Source organism: Carcharhinus amblyrhynchos, chromosome 7 (genome assembly GCF_965287045.1).
Source record: "Carcharhinus amblyrhynchos chromosome 7, sCarAmb.v2.hapA, whole genome shotgun sequence".
In the NCBI taxonomy this organism is placed as follows: Eukaryota; Metazoa; Chordata; class Chondrichthyes; order Carcharhiniformes; family Carcharhinidae; genus Carcharhinus; species Carcharhinus amblyrhynchos.
In genome coordinates, this window is record NC_137330.1 from 53,103,631 (window position 1) to 53,118,772 (window position 15,142).

At 38.4% G+C, this 15,142-nt stretch overlaps 1 protein-coding gene across 1 annotated transcript in view; it reads left to right on the top strand.

The window, feature by feature from the left end:
* gtf3c2 (general transcription factor IIIC, polypeptide 2, beta) overlaps positions 1–15,142 on the top strand; it is a 97,766-nt gene that overhangs the window by 60,034 nt on the left and 22,590 nt on the right. Inside the window, exons 12-15 of the mRNA XM_080192313.1 lie at positions 1,381–1,525; positions 8,940–9,101; positions 11,038–11,125; positions 13,346–13,474. Coding sequence (XP_080048439.1) covers positions 1,381–1,525; positions 8,940–9,101; positions 11,038–11,125; positions 13,346–13,474 — 524 coding nt within the window. The remainder of the gene's footprint in view (positions 1–1,380; positions 1,526–8,939; positions 9,102–11,037; positions 11,126–13,345; positions 13,475–15,142) is intronic.

The window sequence follows — 15,142 nt, forward strand, 5'->3', positions numbered from 1 at the left end:
TCTTCGCTCCATCCTTGGATTAGCTTTAAGGGGTCAGTGCTTCACACTGCATCCAAAAACAACTCTGCCAGTTAATTGTTCCAAGTTTGTATGTTTCATTTAATCTTCTTTCTTTATAAGTCAACCTGGCCTTATAGACCCATCCCAGTAACTTGCACAACCCAAATCTCAACTTGATAACCATCCCAACCCTGCATAGGTATGTTTTTGAGAACAAACACTTCAATATAATAGAGTCAACTGACTAGCAGTGCTCAAACATTTCCAAAGAAATGCTTTTAAGGTTGTACTATAAACTTATGGAAGGTGCTGTCCAAGGAACCTTGGTGAGTTGCTACATTGCATCTTGTAGCTGGTACACACACTGCCACTTCGTCGGTGTTGGAGGGATTGAATGTTTTTGGAAGGGGCAGCAATCAAGCAGGCTGCTTTATCCTGGATGGTATTGGAACTGCACCCTTTCAGGCAAGTATAGAGTATTCCATTACACTGAAGCAGTCCATGTCCAAATGCAGCAAGACCACGACAATATCCAGACTTGGACTGATAAATGGCATGTAACATTTGCATTACAGAAGTGCCAGGCAATGACCATTTCCAACAAGAGAGGATCTAACCAATATCTCATGACATTCAATGGCATTATCATTGGTGAATCCCCCACTATTAACATCCTGGGGGTTACGATTGACCAGAAACTGAACTGGGCTGGCCATACTGTGGCTACAAGAGCAGGTCAAAGGCTAGGAATCCTGTGGCCAGTAACTCACCCACTGACACCCCACAGCCTGCCTACCATCTACAAGGCAGAAGTCAGGAGTGTGATGGATTGCTCCCCACTTGCCTAAAAGCACTCAAGAAGCTCAACACATCCAGAACAAAGCAGCCTGCTTGATTGGCACCCTATCTATCAGAATAAACATTCATTCCCTCCACCACTGACCTACAGTAGGAGCAAGTACGACCATCTACCACATGCATTGCAGTAACTCACAAAGGTTCCTTCAACAGCACCTTCCAAACCCACAACCTTTACTACTTAAAACGATATGAATGACAGATGCATAACAATGGATAAATTCCCCTCCAAGCCACACAGCGTCCTGAGTTGGAACTGTGTTGCCATTCATTCACCATCATAGGGTCAAAATCTAGAACTCTGGTCCTTAACAGCACTGTGGTGTTCCAGCAACACATGGTCTGCAGCAGTTCAAGAAGGCAGCTCACTACCACCTCCTGAAAGGCAATTAGGGACGATAAATGTTGACCTAGACAGTGACACCAACATCACATGGATTTTTGTTTTAAATAACTTATAGTATTTGCACTTCTAATATTTTAGACTGTGTAACATGTCTTTTTTTAATTGCTCTACATTAGGTACAGTTGCTCTCTGGAATCTGAACACAACATCGTTATTGTTACGAGTCCAACAAGGAGATGGAACCTTGAAGGTCTATCCTTTCCATTCCTTTGTTGCACATGATCATGCTGTCAAGGCCATTGTTTGGAGTAAAGCCCACAGGTAGGAAACTAAGAGTATGAGAAAACAAATTCAATCCTGTCGAAACAAAAATTATCGATTTTTCTGCATCATCCCAAAATATCAAGGGATATGGGGCAAAGATATATACAGTTAAGTTGCAGATCAACTATGATCTTAATAAATCATGGAATAAGCTTGAAAAATGACATGGCCTACTTCTGTTCCTACTGTAACAGACAGAATTTGTGTTTCTTTTTTGTTATCAATGATCAATATGTTTGCGTCTAAAAGGTATAGGATTTATTACCCTCCAAATGATGGTCCTAATTTAATTAGACCCAGCAGCAGGCTTTGTGAGTTTATTTTTAAATACGCATACATTTTCCCCAAACACTTAAAATGCAACATCTCACTCACTGGACCCATCCTATCATTGATTAAATACTGATAAAGATAAAACAACACAACTACAATTTATGATTGTCTCACTTTTTTATAAAAGGGCTGTTTGAATGTGTTATGTTTTAGAGTTGAAGTGAAGGTCTTGTAAAGGAGAGGATTCTCATTAGCTGAGAGGTGTCTTGTAGTCAAATATCCAGGACTTTGGTTTTTAGATGAATTCTTAAGTTGGAACAGATTCAGGGAGTCCACCTCCCACTTTCAAGGTTTCGGTTAGCTCCATAGTGGTTCAGTGGCTTTCTGATAGAAAATCATCTCGCTGTTAATTTAAAAGCAAACAGAAAGCATGACTGATAAAAGCAGAATACTGTGGATGCTGGAATCTGAAACAAAAACAGAAAATGCTGGAAAATCTCAGCAGGTCTAACAACGTCTGTGAAGAGAGAATAGAGCCAATAAGTTCTGGATGACCCTTCGTTCTGGCTCTATTCTCTGTTCACAGATGCTGAGATTTTCCAACAATTTTTGTTTGAGAAAGCATGACTGTCTCATCATGTGACCATGTTCAAGACCAGTGTCTTTTTTCAAATAAGAGTGTATGGTTAGTCTAATAATACATCCTGTGTAAGAGTTTGAGACAGCCAGTGTCTTTGTATCTGAATAACCTATCCTATTTGAAGTTACTTTTTTGAATTAGTTTTAAGAAAAAGCATTATGTCTACATCAATCTGAAATGTTCTATTTTGAGACAGAATTAGTTTCAATACAGAAGAGAAATGAGGTGATCTTAAGTGGCTATCTTTTTGTAGCCTTTTGTACTCAGTTTTTAAAATGTAAAAATTAAAGTTCAGAATATACCTGGACATGACCCTGTGAAATCCATTTATTTCCTTGCTGGTGTTCCGGGCCAACAACTAGATAGATCCACATAAAGTTGTTCTGAGCCAAAAGTAATGATGGATAAGGAATTAAGGGTTATGGTGAGTGGGCAGGTAAGTGGAGCTGAGTCCACGAAAAGATTAGCCATGATCTTATTGAATGGTGAAGCAGGCTTGAGGGGCCAGATGACCTACTCCTGCTCCTAGTTCTTACGTTCTCATAAGGATTGCTGCTCCTTCTGTTGCTTTTGTGCATCCTGTTTCTCCCCTGTGGAAGCATACTACTCAACAGTGTAGAGTTGAGGCTGCATCAGACTTGACACTGCAAATTAAGGTTACAGTGGCACTATATTACTAACTGGCACCAGTATGTCAGGATGCATTTGCAAGACCTTTTTCCTTCAATAGTTTGATAGGCGCTGTACAATATTTCCTTGGCAGAGACTGTGGCATTGTGGCAGATTAAGTATAATAAGAATTCAATACAAATTGTTGGAGCAGAGTGGAAAGTTTTATTCTGCATCTGGCACACCCCAGTGAAGTACAGTGTAAAGGAAATAGATACCCAACAGAAAATTAAATTTTAGAATTTCTTGTGGCTGACATACCTGATATAAAATGAGTTCAAAGCAAAAATTCTTGTGTGTTTCAAATATCAGTTTTGAAAATGAGCTCCAAAAGCCAACAAAACAAGTTAGTTGGCAAAGACAAAATTCTCCGGATGTCTGAAATCCGAAATAAAAATAGAAAATATTGGTAACACTCAGTAGGTCTGGTAGCAAATTCATTGGCAATGTTTGCATAGCAGTATGCAAATTCCAGGTGGTCTGTGAAAAGAGGCAATATTTTAAACCATTTTATCATATTTCTTGCCATATGTTGCATCACACTTATGAATAGCATTTGGTAGAATTGTCACCTACTGAGCCAAATACAGCAGCGTCTGCACCAAAAAACAAATAGCAGATTGATCCCTTTTTCTCCCCTTCAGCATTCATTAAGTATGTTTCTCACCAGCACAGCTGCAGTTTATAACATCCTACTTTTTCAGATTGTGATAACAATCTGCCTCTGAATTGTGGCCACTGTAGAGAAAGTTTGAAGAGAAAATTAGCCTTAAACATTTTACCAGCAGTGTTGATCTATTTTGTGTTAGATTATTGTAGTATTTCTTTAGTGTTGTTGAATTTTGTTTGTCATTTGTGTAACTGCTCCTGCCACCTCCAATGATGGGAATTAAAAACTGCATTTTTCCCATACATTCCATGATGTTATCATTTTTGAATGGTTATATATAACTTTATTATCTTTCTGTGAACAAGATTATTATTCATCAGAAAGAGAATATATATTGAGAGCACTTGTCCTTCCATGACCCCAACCCTGTCAAGAGTGGTATTCCTCTTTAAAAATTGCTTGATGTCTGCATTTTTAATAATGTGCATTCAGTCAGATTCTCTTTGTTTGTGAACATTAGTCCTGTATCACTGCACCTTCTAATTTCCATTGAAAATCTTATTGGCCTACGAGAATTGTTAACTTTTATGTTGTCCTTTCCTCCCTACACTATTTTATACTTTCCTTTTCTTGCACCTAGAAATTTTATAATTGTGGGATGATCTTTAAGAAAGAAGGAAATATGCACTTATCTGCCATCCTTCACATTCTTTACACAATTCATACTAATTGTCTACTTTGCAGTTAATTAGTTACTTTTGAGAAGCAGTTGCAGTTGTGTGGGCAGGTGTTTTAACCAATTTATACATAGTTAACACCTCAGCACTGCAATGGAAATGGGAGCCTAAAGCATGTTTTCTGATTCTGGTCTTGGGGATCAAGGCAAGAGTGCTCCACCAGCTAACTGAGTCTGAGGTCTCTGATAATCTTGCTGTTTTATATGACAAGCAAATATAATGTAAGTTTTATAAAAAAAAATATTTTCAGGATGCATATCTCACTGGCAAAGTCAGTACTGATTGTCCATTCTTAGTTACCATTGGAAGGTTGTGATAGAGCTTCTTCACAAACCTCTGGTAGTCTTTTGATGCAATTTGAATAACTTGCTACACAATTCAGAGGGTAGCTAAGAGGCAACCGTGTTAGTGGCTTAATGTCACACTGGTTTAACACAGCAAGATTTCTTCCAGATTTCTTCCTTTTGCCACTGATTCCATTCCTTTACACACTGCTGAATCAGACCGTTCACGACTTTGCTGTCCTACTTGACCTTGCGTTGAATTTCCAATCTCATACCTATTGCATTGCCCTGGCTTCTACTTGCACCAGCTAATATCACCCATCATGGCTGCTAATTTGCTACCTCTAAACTTGATAATTCCATGTTCTCCTGATTGGCCTCCTCACCTTGCAACCTTTGTAAATTTCAACTCAAGCCACCCTCTGCTGCCCATATCCTAACTTGAGTCGAGTTCTATTCACCAATCACCCCTGTGTTCACAAACATATGTTAACTCTTATTCTAGCAACATTTTGATTTTTGAAATTTTCATTCTTGCTTTTAAATTCCTCTTGAGCTTTACTCCTTTTCTATCCCTTTAAATTTCCACAAGCCTAAAACCCACTGAGATCTTTGAACTCTGGTCTCTTGTCCATTCCTGATTTTCAACTGTCTGCAGTTGACAACTGTGCCTTCAGCTGTCTATGCACTAAACCTCTCCACCTTTCCTCCTTTAAAATGCTGCTTAAATCTACCCCTTGGTCAAGTTACTTACCTTAATATTTCTTCTTGTGGCTTGCGCAGCACCTCGGGATATTAGAAGTATTGTATAAATGCGAGTTGTTGTTAAGAGCATGAATGAATTCATTTGGTTTTCGTGAGAATCTGCAACAGTTTCATGGCCATTTTTATTTTATTCACAATTTTTTTTTTTACCCTGTGTTCAAATTCTTATACTTTTTAACCAATTTTCACTGGATTATTAAACCAGTAAGAAGCCTCACAACACCAGGTTAAAGAAGCCCAACAGGTTTATTTGGCAACATAAGAACATAAGAAATAGGAGCAGCACAAGCTTTCAGAGTGTTGCTCCTTCTTCAGGCAAATGAAGAGTTGTGTTTACAAACAGGGCATACATTGACACAGACTCAATTTATACGATAAAGGTTGGAATGCAAGTCTTTACAGGTAATCAAGTCTTTACAGGTACAGACAATGTGAGTGGAGAGAGGGTTAAGCACAGGTCAGAGTTGTGAATTGTCTCAAGCCAGGATAGTTAGTGAGATTTTTCAAGCCCAGGCAAGTCATGGGGATTACAGATAGTGTGACATGTACCCAAGATCCCAGTTGAGGCCATCCTCGTGTGCAGAACTTGGCTATCACTTTTTGCTAGGTGATTCTGCATTGTCGTGTGTTGTGAAGGCCGCCTTGGAGAACGCTTACCCGAAGCTCAGAGGCTGAATGTCCTTGACTGCTGAAGTGCTTCCCGACAGGAAGGGAACAGTCCTGCCTCGTGATTGTCGAGCGATGTTCGTTCATCCTCTGTCGTAGCATCCGCATTGTCTCGCCAATGTACCATGCCTGGGAACATCTTTTCCTGCAGCGTATCAGGTGTCTCCAAGGTGGCCTTCATGACACATGACAATGCAGAATCGCTGAGCAAAAACTGATAGCCAAGTTCCGTACACATGAGGATGGCCTCAACCAGGATCTTGGTTTCACATCACACTATCTGGAACCCCCATGACTTGTTTGGGCTTGCAAAATCTCACTAACTGTCCTGGTTTGAGACAATTCACACCTCTTTAACCTGTGCTTAACCCTCTGTCCATTCACGTTGCCTGTACCTGTAAAAACTTGATTACCTGTAAAGACTCGCAATCCAACCATTATCTTGTAAATTGAGTCTGTGTCTATGTATGCCCTGTTTGTGAACACAACTCTTTGCTCATCTGAATAATAATGGTATTCTCCTAAGACATTCCATAGAAAGCAGAGTTCCTCATGTATTAATTCATTTGTCTCTACTATTTGAAATACATTGGTTTGATTTTATTTTTGATGCTTTTGTATATGTCACTGGGAAGATAACTCTTGCTATGTTAAGCAGCCTTCTCTTTATCCAAAGTCATGTTGGATCTGTCCAAAATAATGTGTTCACTTATTGCATGCATATTAAACTATTATAAAACCAAAAAAAGGAGCAATGCTCTGAAAGTTTGTGCTACCAAATAAACCTGTTGGACTTTAACCTAGTGTTGTGAGAATATTTACTACCCCAGTTCAAAGCCGGCATCTCCACATCATTATTAAACCAGACCTCTGGATTACCAGTCCATAACCAGAAGGACATTCCTTGTAATTTACCTTCTGCTTTTACCTTCCTTTTGTGAAGCTTTGTGAAATTGCTTCACATTATTACCAGAAAGAGGCTTAAGATGCATGGTAATCTGACAACGTGGCATCTTACCATATCATTTTAGTAAATTATATTTTATACTATAATTTTAATACTAACTTGCAAAGATCATGATTTTTCCACAGTTCTGCAAATGAGTGACATTTCTCCTGCTGTTCTACATATAATATAGTGCATTGTCTGTGAAAAATATATCATTTTAGTGCAGAAATTTAAGCATTGTATTTCAAAAACTAACATTCATCAATTTTTAGTTCATTGTTCTTTATCTCGATTAGTTGATAATATTCATATCTGGAGTAAAGAATCCAGTTTTGCATGTTTTACTTTCAGTTCTTCAATATTTAATTTTTTTTATGCTAAAGTAATGGATTTAATTGATTCTCATCTCTTTTATATTTACTGACCTAAAAATGTAAAACTGTTGAATTTGCAGTATTCTGAACAAAGAAGATGTTGAGTGTTATAGTCGATCCTCCCATTTTCTTTATGTTCCCAGTAAATTGCAGTTTCCATAGCTGAGCCCAACTTTAATTGTCCATAGGTAAGCTAGTGTTCTTTATGGAGAGAAACAACATGTCCTGTACCTTTTTGGTTATGCATCAGAATAAGCATGGGATGTACACTTTATGTTCTGATTTTTTTTTTATATAATTCAGACTAAAATAGCTGAATAACATTTTCACAAAAGCAGATGTAAATCGGTAGATACCAGCGGTTCTGTTGCACCACTCTTTAAATTGTTTATGAAAACTAAAATGTCAAAGTAGTTTGATTTGTAAATACTTTTTTTTGTTCCTTAACTGTGATCTTCATGATTCTTGCACGAAATCTATCTTGCCCACACCAGTGATCTGAATGTGATGTTGAAACCAGAGAATTGAAAACAGTTTGAGGAACATATTCACACATTAACAGATCTCTGACTGGAAAGTTGTTGCTCAGACGCAGCAGTGAGAGTTGCTTGGTGGGGTGAGGGGTGGTGATGCCTGCATTTCATGTTCATGAACACTAACCTCTAAAAGGAATTGATGTCTACAACTCACTTTTCCCAGAGGATAGCACATATTTAAAATGCATTTCTGTAAGTCATTTAAGAAAAAGTCTTAAAACATTTCCGTAATTTACAGCAAGGCAGTGTTCAGCACTTATCACAGGAATTACAGAATATTTGCAGTAAGGGATTTAAATGTTCAAAAACTGTAACAGTGGAGCTTGAAAGGTTTAGAAACACCATCAGAGCCTGAAGCTTGTATGTTGTCATCTATAGAATGATAATTTTCCTATTTTTATAATGTTCGCATTATAAAAATAGTATTGTTTTGTATTGTTTGCCTTCTCAGAAGTTTTCTACTTTGCAATAAACAGAATGCAATTATCATCTTAACCAAAGATTTATATGGAATTAACTTTATTTTGTAAACAGTTTTTAAAACACTGAATTGGGGATTTGTTGATGGAAGTTCTTAAATTTTATGTAATATAAAGCCGACTTCAAGAAATTTTTTCCCTATATGTTGAAATGTTGTATGTGAAATGAAGGCACACTGTCAAATTTTTAAATTAGTTCGGAAATGCAGTGTTAATTGCCAACCAGCATAATGCACAATTGGTGTATCAATAAAGTAATCTAGTATGAAATTAAGATTAACATAAATTATTCTAGATTACAGTTTTGTTCATTAGTAATGAAATTAATTACAAGTGACACAAATACTAAAGTATCAATATGTAATTTGTATCTTGTATTTTAAGATCTTGTTAATTTTATTTATTTTCTCTCAAATTGTCTGTTAATAGCAACTTTTTAGTGACAGCTAGCCCTGACAGGAAAATCAAGTTCTGGGACCTCAGGAGAACATACCAACCAGTCAATGAAATCAAGCGATACTTGAACACTGAAGTTGCTTGGTTGCTTCCCTGGTGCGGCGTTATGGTGGCACAGGAAAATTGCTATGCTGCGTAAGTTTCACAAACATTTTGGGCCAAGATATGTAACATTAAATGTGTGACGTTATTTTATGAATCTTAAATCATCTTAAGCTACTTCATCAAGTACCTTCCCTCCATCATAAGGTCAGATGTTGGGATGTTCGCTGATGATTGCATAGTGTGCAGCACCATTCACAACTCCTCAGATGCTGAAGCAGTCCGTGTCAATTTGCAGCAAAACCTGAACAACATTCAGGTTTGAGCTGGCACGTGACAAGTTCCATTTGTGCCACACATGCCAGATGATGACCGTTTTTAACAAGAGAGAATCCAACCATCTCCCCTTGACATTCAATGGCGATGCCATCACTGAATCCCCAGTTAACAGCATCTTGGAGGTTACCATTAACTCTAAACTTACTGGACCAGCCATATACATACTGTGGCTTCAAGAAGAAGTCAGAGGCTGGAAATTCTGTGATGAGTAACTCACCATCTGACTTCCCAAAGCCTACCCACCATCTACAAGTTACAAGTCAGGAGTATTATGGAATACTCTCCACATGCCTGGGTGAGTGCAGCTCCAACAATACCCGAAGCTCAACACCACTCAAGACAAAGCAATCCCTTTGGCTCCACTTCAGCCACCACCTTAATTTTTTCTCTCCGAAGATAATGAATCTTTGGCATTCTCTTCCTCAAAAGCAGAGTCTCTGAATATTTTTAAGGGAGAGCTTGATAGGTACTTGATAAACAATGGGATGAGAGGTTATTGAGAGTATTGGGAATGTGGAGTTGAGGTTACAGTCAGATGAGCCAGGATCTTATTGAAAGGTGGAGCAGGCTTGAGGCCCAAGCAGCCTACACCTGCTCCTAATTTGTACATTAACCATTCATTCCATCCGCCTCCAATGCACAGTGGCAATAATGTATACTATCTACAAGATGCACTGCACCACAACTCACTCCTTTAACAGCTCTTCCCAAACCTGTGACCTCTACCACCTAGAAGGACAAGGCCAGAAGGTGCATGGGACAAGCCACACATAGTCCTGAGTTGGAACAATATCGCTTTACTGTCACAGGGTTTAAATTCTGAAACTCCCTTCATAACAGCATGGACTGCAGAGGTTCAAGAAGGTGGCTCACTTTCAAATTACGGATAGGCAACAAATGCTGGCCTAGCCAGCAACGCCCAGGTCCCATTTATTCAAAGAATAAATAAAACCTCTCTTTCTTCCATTAAGATGCTCCTTAAATCTTACCTCTTTGAACCTTACCTCTTGATTGTGCTTTGATCATTTGCCTTAATATCCCCGCATGTGACTCATTGTTAAACTTTTTTTATGACTGTAAAGCACTTTAGAATATTTTAGTATGTGAATTACCCTGTATAAGTGGAAGTTGTTGTTTAGCTGTGTTAAATGGTTAAGTGACCTGATACAGCACATGATTTACGGCCTGGATGAGCTCAGAAATGATCATTTTCAGAACCTTTTATGTTGGATTACAATCCTCAGACAGCAATTTATGTTGCATATATTAAGTGTAGAAATTTAAAGGATTAGTCATTCTAATTATGAATAAGCTATCTGACTCAACCCGAAATTGAAGATACTGTTGGAACTCTTCATTCCCATCTATCATTTGTTGACCTGCTGCATTTTGATGAGTTAATTTGGCTAGATTGAAAAGGGAAAAGGGTTTTGAAAAAATGTATCACATTTCTTAATGCATGTATAAATGTGCATAACATTTAAAGTGTACTGTCAACTTTTGGGAAATTAGAAAATCTGATCGGACCAAAATTATGATCTGAAGACAGGCAAAGTGATCACAAAAGTTAGTTTGTTTGTCATTAACTTCCTGGAATCATGGGCCAATTTATTTGTTGAGATGACATATGTTTATATTATTCATATGTTCATATTATTAACACCAGACTTAAGAATTGTTTCTTTTACAGGTTTGGACTCAGTGGAATTCACTACGTGGATGCTGGTTTTCTTGGATTTAAGCCATATTTTGCCGCTCCAAGAGCAGGAACAGTCTGGGTAGGTTTATTTATAGTTTTATGGTCAGTTAAGAAAAGTATATCTAAATGGGATACAGGAGCAATGACTCTGGGAGTACGAATACACAAGTCATTAAATGTAGCAACCCAGCTTAACAAGGCCATTAAAAAAACATACAGTAGACTACTTTTCAATTCTAAAGATAATGCTAAACGTATTGAACCTTGCTGAGACTATTTTGGTCTTCATCTCATAAGGTATTAAAATACTGGGAAGATGTTAAAAAAGATTTACATGGATGATAACAAAATGTAGGGGTGTATACCAGTTAGGTATATGAAGAGGCTCCTGAAAAGGGGAGGTTCCAGGATGACCTAAAAGAGGTTTTTCATATTATGAAAGATTTTCATATAGTAAACATAGAAATTTTCCACTTAAAGAGCAGAGAAAACTAGAGATGATCAACATAAGATAGTCATCAAAAAATTTAATCAAAAATTCAGAAGAAATTTATTTACCAAGAGAATGATGATATGTGGAACTTTGTACTTGAGCGAGTAGTTGAAGTGAATAGAACAGATGCACAGTTGAAGAGACAGAAGAAAGCAGGGGAGATTTTTTTCTTGGTAGCGTAGAATTGTTTGTTTTAGAGAAAAGTGTGTACAAAGAACATAAGAACCTAAGATTAGGTGCGGGAGTAGGTAATTCAACCCCTTGAGCCTGCTCCACCATTCAATAGGATCATGACTGACCTTGTCTCAGCCTCAGCTCCACTTTCCTACCCATTCTTCATAACCCTTTGACACATTATTAATTACGAATGTGCCCATCTATTCAAATTTACTCAATGTCCTGGCATCCACCGCACTCTGGGATGGTGAGTTCCACAGACTCACAACCCTTTTAGAGAAGTAATTTCTCCTCATCTCTGTTTTAAACCTGGCAACTCTTATCCTAAAAGTACAACCTCTTGTTCTAGACTGTCCGACACGAGGAAGTATCTGCTCTATGTTTACTTTGTCAATACCTTTTATCATCTTACGTATCTCAATCAGATCTCCTCTCATTCTTCTAAATTCCAGAGAGTATAGGCCTAAACTGCTCAACCTCTTTTCATACGACAAACCCTTCATCTCTGGAATCAATCTAGTGAACCTGAGGTGTGAACAAATTTACTTTTGCTTTGTAATTGCCCTATTAAAAGTCATTAATGATGAACGGGTGTAGTATTTCACACCTGCAAAGGCAAATCAAAAAATGGTGTTTCCCACAGTCCAAAGATGTGCCGGTTAGGTGGATTGGTCATGCGCAATTGCCCCTTAGTGCCTCAAGGTGTGTAGGTTAGAGTGATAAATATGCGGGGTTATGGGGATAGAGTCTGAGTAAGGTGCTCTGTTGGAGTGTCATTGCAGACCTGATGGGCCAAATGGCCTTCTCCTGCATTGTAAGGATTCTATGATTCGAATTCAGACCTGACTTTAGTGAGCACTGATACATCTGTCGTTAAGGCAAGTGATTTGGTGTGTCTTAACCAATTTCACAAATCTCTGAAATTGCCATGCAAGCAAGGATTTTAAGTAAATTTTGCAGTGAAAATAAGGAAACCAAATAATTGCATATAATGCCTTCCATGATCTCTAGATGTCCCAGTATGCTTTATGCCAACAATGCACTTTTTCTGAAGTGCAGTTACTGCTTTAATGTATGCTGAAAAGTCATTTACCCAATAGCAATTTATGTCTCCAGTATTTTCCAATATTTTAAAATATGTTTAGCATTTTTAAGAAAGGATTTCCTGCTCCTGCCCACAATTTTCTAATGTTATCCCTTTTTTCTCTCTGCCTTACCTGTTACTTCTCTAGCTAGGCAATTAGCTATTCTGAGAAGTTGCTCAGAAATACTTTCCCCACCCCGCTGTCCCGCCATCAAATTTCTGTCTCCAAGAAACATCATGATTGAAGTTGTAAATGCCACAGATTGGAAAATAAAGCTGCGTTATTGGGTGCTGAACCTATATTTATCCCTACTGAGTGTGGTCTTCCATTTGACTTATTAATATAATACACTTGATAATCTGTCATACGTCTCTGCTATTCACAGCATCTGATACAAGATGTGCACGGTCTTAAAAATGTCTAAAAACACCTATGCTTTTGAAATATTTCTCCTCATTCAGGAAAACAAAATTCCCAACAGTTCTCTTTAGATTTTGTACATTGTTTATTTCTTAAAGAACCTGTTGTTATTTTTTGCTTGCAGAGTATTTCTGGCTCTGATTGGTTGAATACCTGTGTCTCAGGAGACAATACTGGAGAAGTGATGGCTGTGATCCTTCCAGACTGTATGAACAACACAATGAATATCAAGCGACCAAATGAGCGTCGTTTTGTAAGTGTCTGTTAACATGTTGGCCATATCTGATGTTTAAGATACTTGATTTATAATCATTTAAAGAAGCCTGTTTAGTAGCATAGAGCTTAAATTGTGGAATATGTATTTAAAACAATGTAAACTATATTTAAAATATCAGTACGTAACAATATGAATTTATAATAGGACACTTTTATCAAAATAAAAAAATGGCGTTGATCCATCTTATACTCAAATTCATCTGCCATGATTCATTGCACAAGGTTCAAAGCCATTCGCGATTCCAAAGATACTGTAACAGTCCATGTCTGCATGCAGCAAGACCTGGACAACATGCAGCTTGGGCTGATAAATAGCAAGTAACAAGTGCCAGGGAATGACTGTCTGTAGCAAGGGAGAATCCAATTATCTGCCCTTGATACTCAATGGCATTACCATCACTCAACCCCCCCACTATCAACATTTGGGTGTTACCATTGATTAGAAAACGGACTGGACCAGTCATATAGACATTGTGGCTGCAAAAGCAGGTCAGAGACTAGGAATTCTGTGGCAAGTAAATCACCCAAGTCCCAAAACCTGTCTACCATCTACAAGGCACAAGTGTGATTTTCACTTGCCTGCATAGCACAGCTCCAACAGCACTCAAGAAGCGCAACACCATCCAGGACAAAGCAATCACTTTGGTGTCTAATCAACCATTGATGCACTGTGGTAGCAGTGTGTATCATCTACAAGATGCCCTGCAGCAACTCACAAAGGTTTCTTTGACAGCACTTTCTCAACTCGTGACCTCTATCGTCAGGAAGAACCAGAGCAGCAGATATATGGGAACACTGCCGCTGAAAAGTTCCCCTCTAAGCCACATACCCTTGTGACTTGGAACAGTATTGCATTCCTGCATTTTTGCTGGGTCAGAATCCTGGAAATCCCTCTAACAACACTGTGAGTAAACCTACACAGTAGGAAGTCTGACAACACCAGGTTTAAGTCCAACCAATTTATTTGATAGTAAACTCACAAGCTTTCGAGGTTTACCTCTTCATCAGGTGAATGGAGAGTTCTGGCCTCAGACAGAGCATATAAAGCACAGACAGTTTACAGATTACTGATTAGAATGCGAATCGTTACACCTAACCTGCTATTCAAGTCTTAAAGTGGCCGACAATGTGAGCGGAAGGAGCACTGATCACGGGTTAAAGAGATGTGTATTGTTTCTAGACAGTACAGTAAGTGAGGTTTTGCAAACCCAGGCAAGTCATGGGGGTTACAGACAGTGCGACATGAACCCAAGATCATGCACTGATCACAGGTTAAAGAGATGTGCATTGTTTCCAGACAGTACAGTAAGTGATCATGATCTTGGGTTCATGTCGCACTATCTGTAACCCCCATGACTTGCCTGGGTTTGCAAAACCTCACTTACTGTACTGTCTGGAAACAATACACATCTCTTTAACCCGTGATCAGTGCTCCTTCCACTCACATTGTCGGCCACTTTAAGACTTGAATAGCAGGTTAGGTGTAAAGATTCGCATCCTAATCAGTAATCTATAAACTGTCTGTGCTTTATATGCTCTGTCTGAGGCCAGAACTCTCCATTCACCTGATGAAGAGGTAAACCTCGAAAGCTTGTGAGTTTCTATCAAATAAATCGGTTGGACTTAAACCTGGTGTTGTCAGACT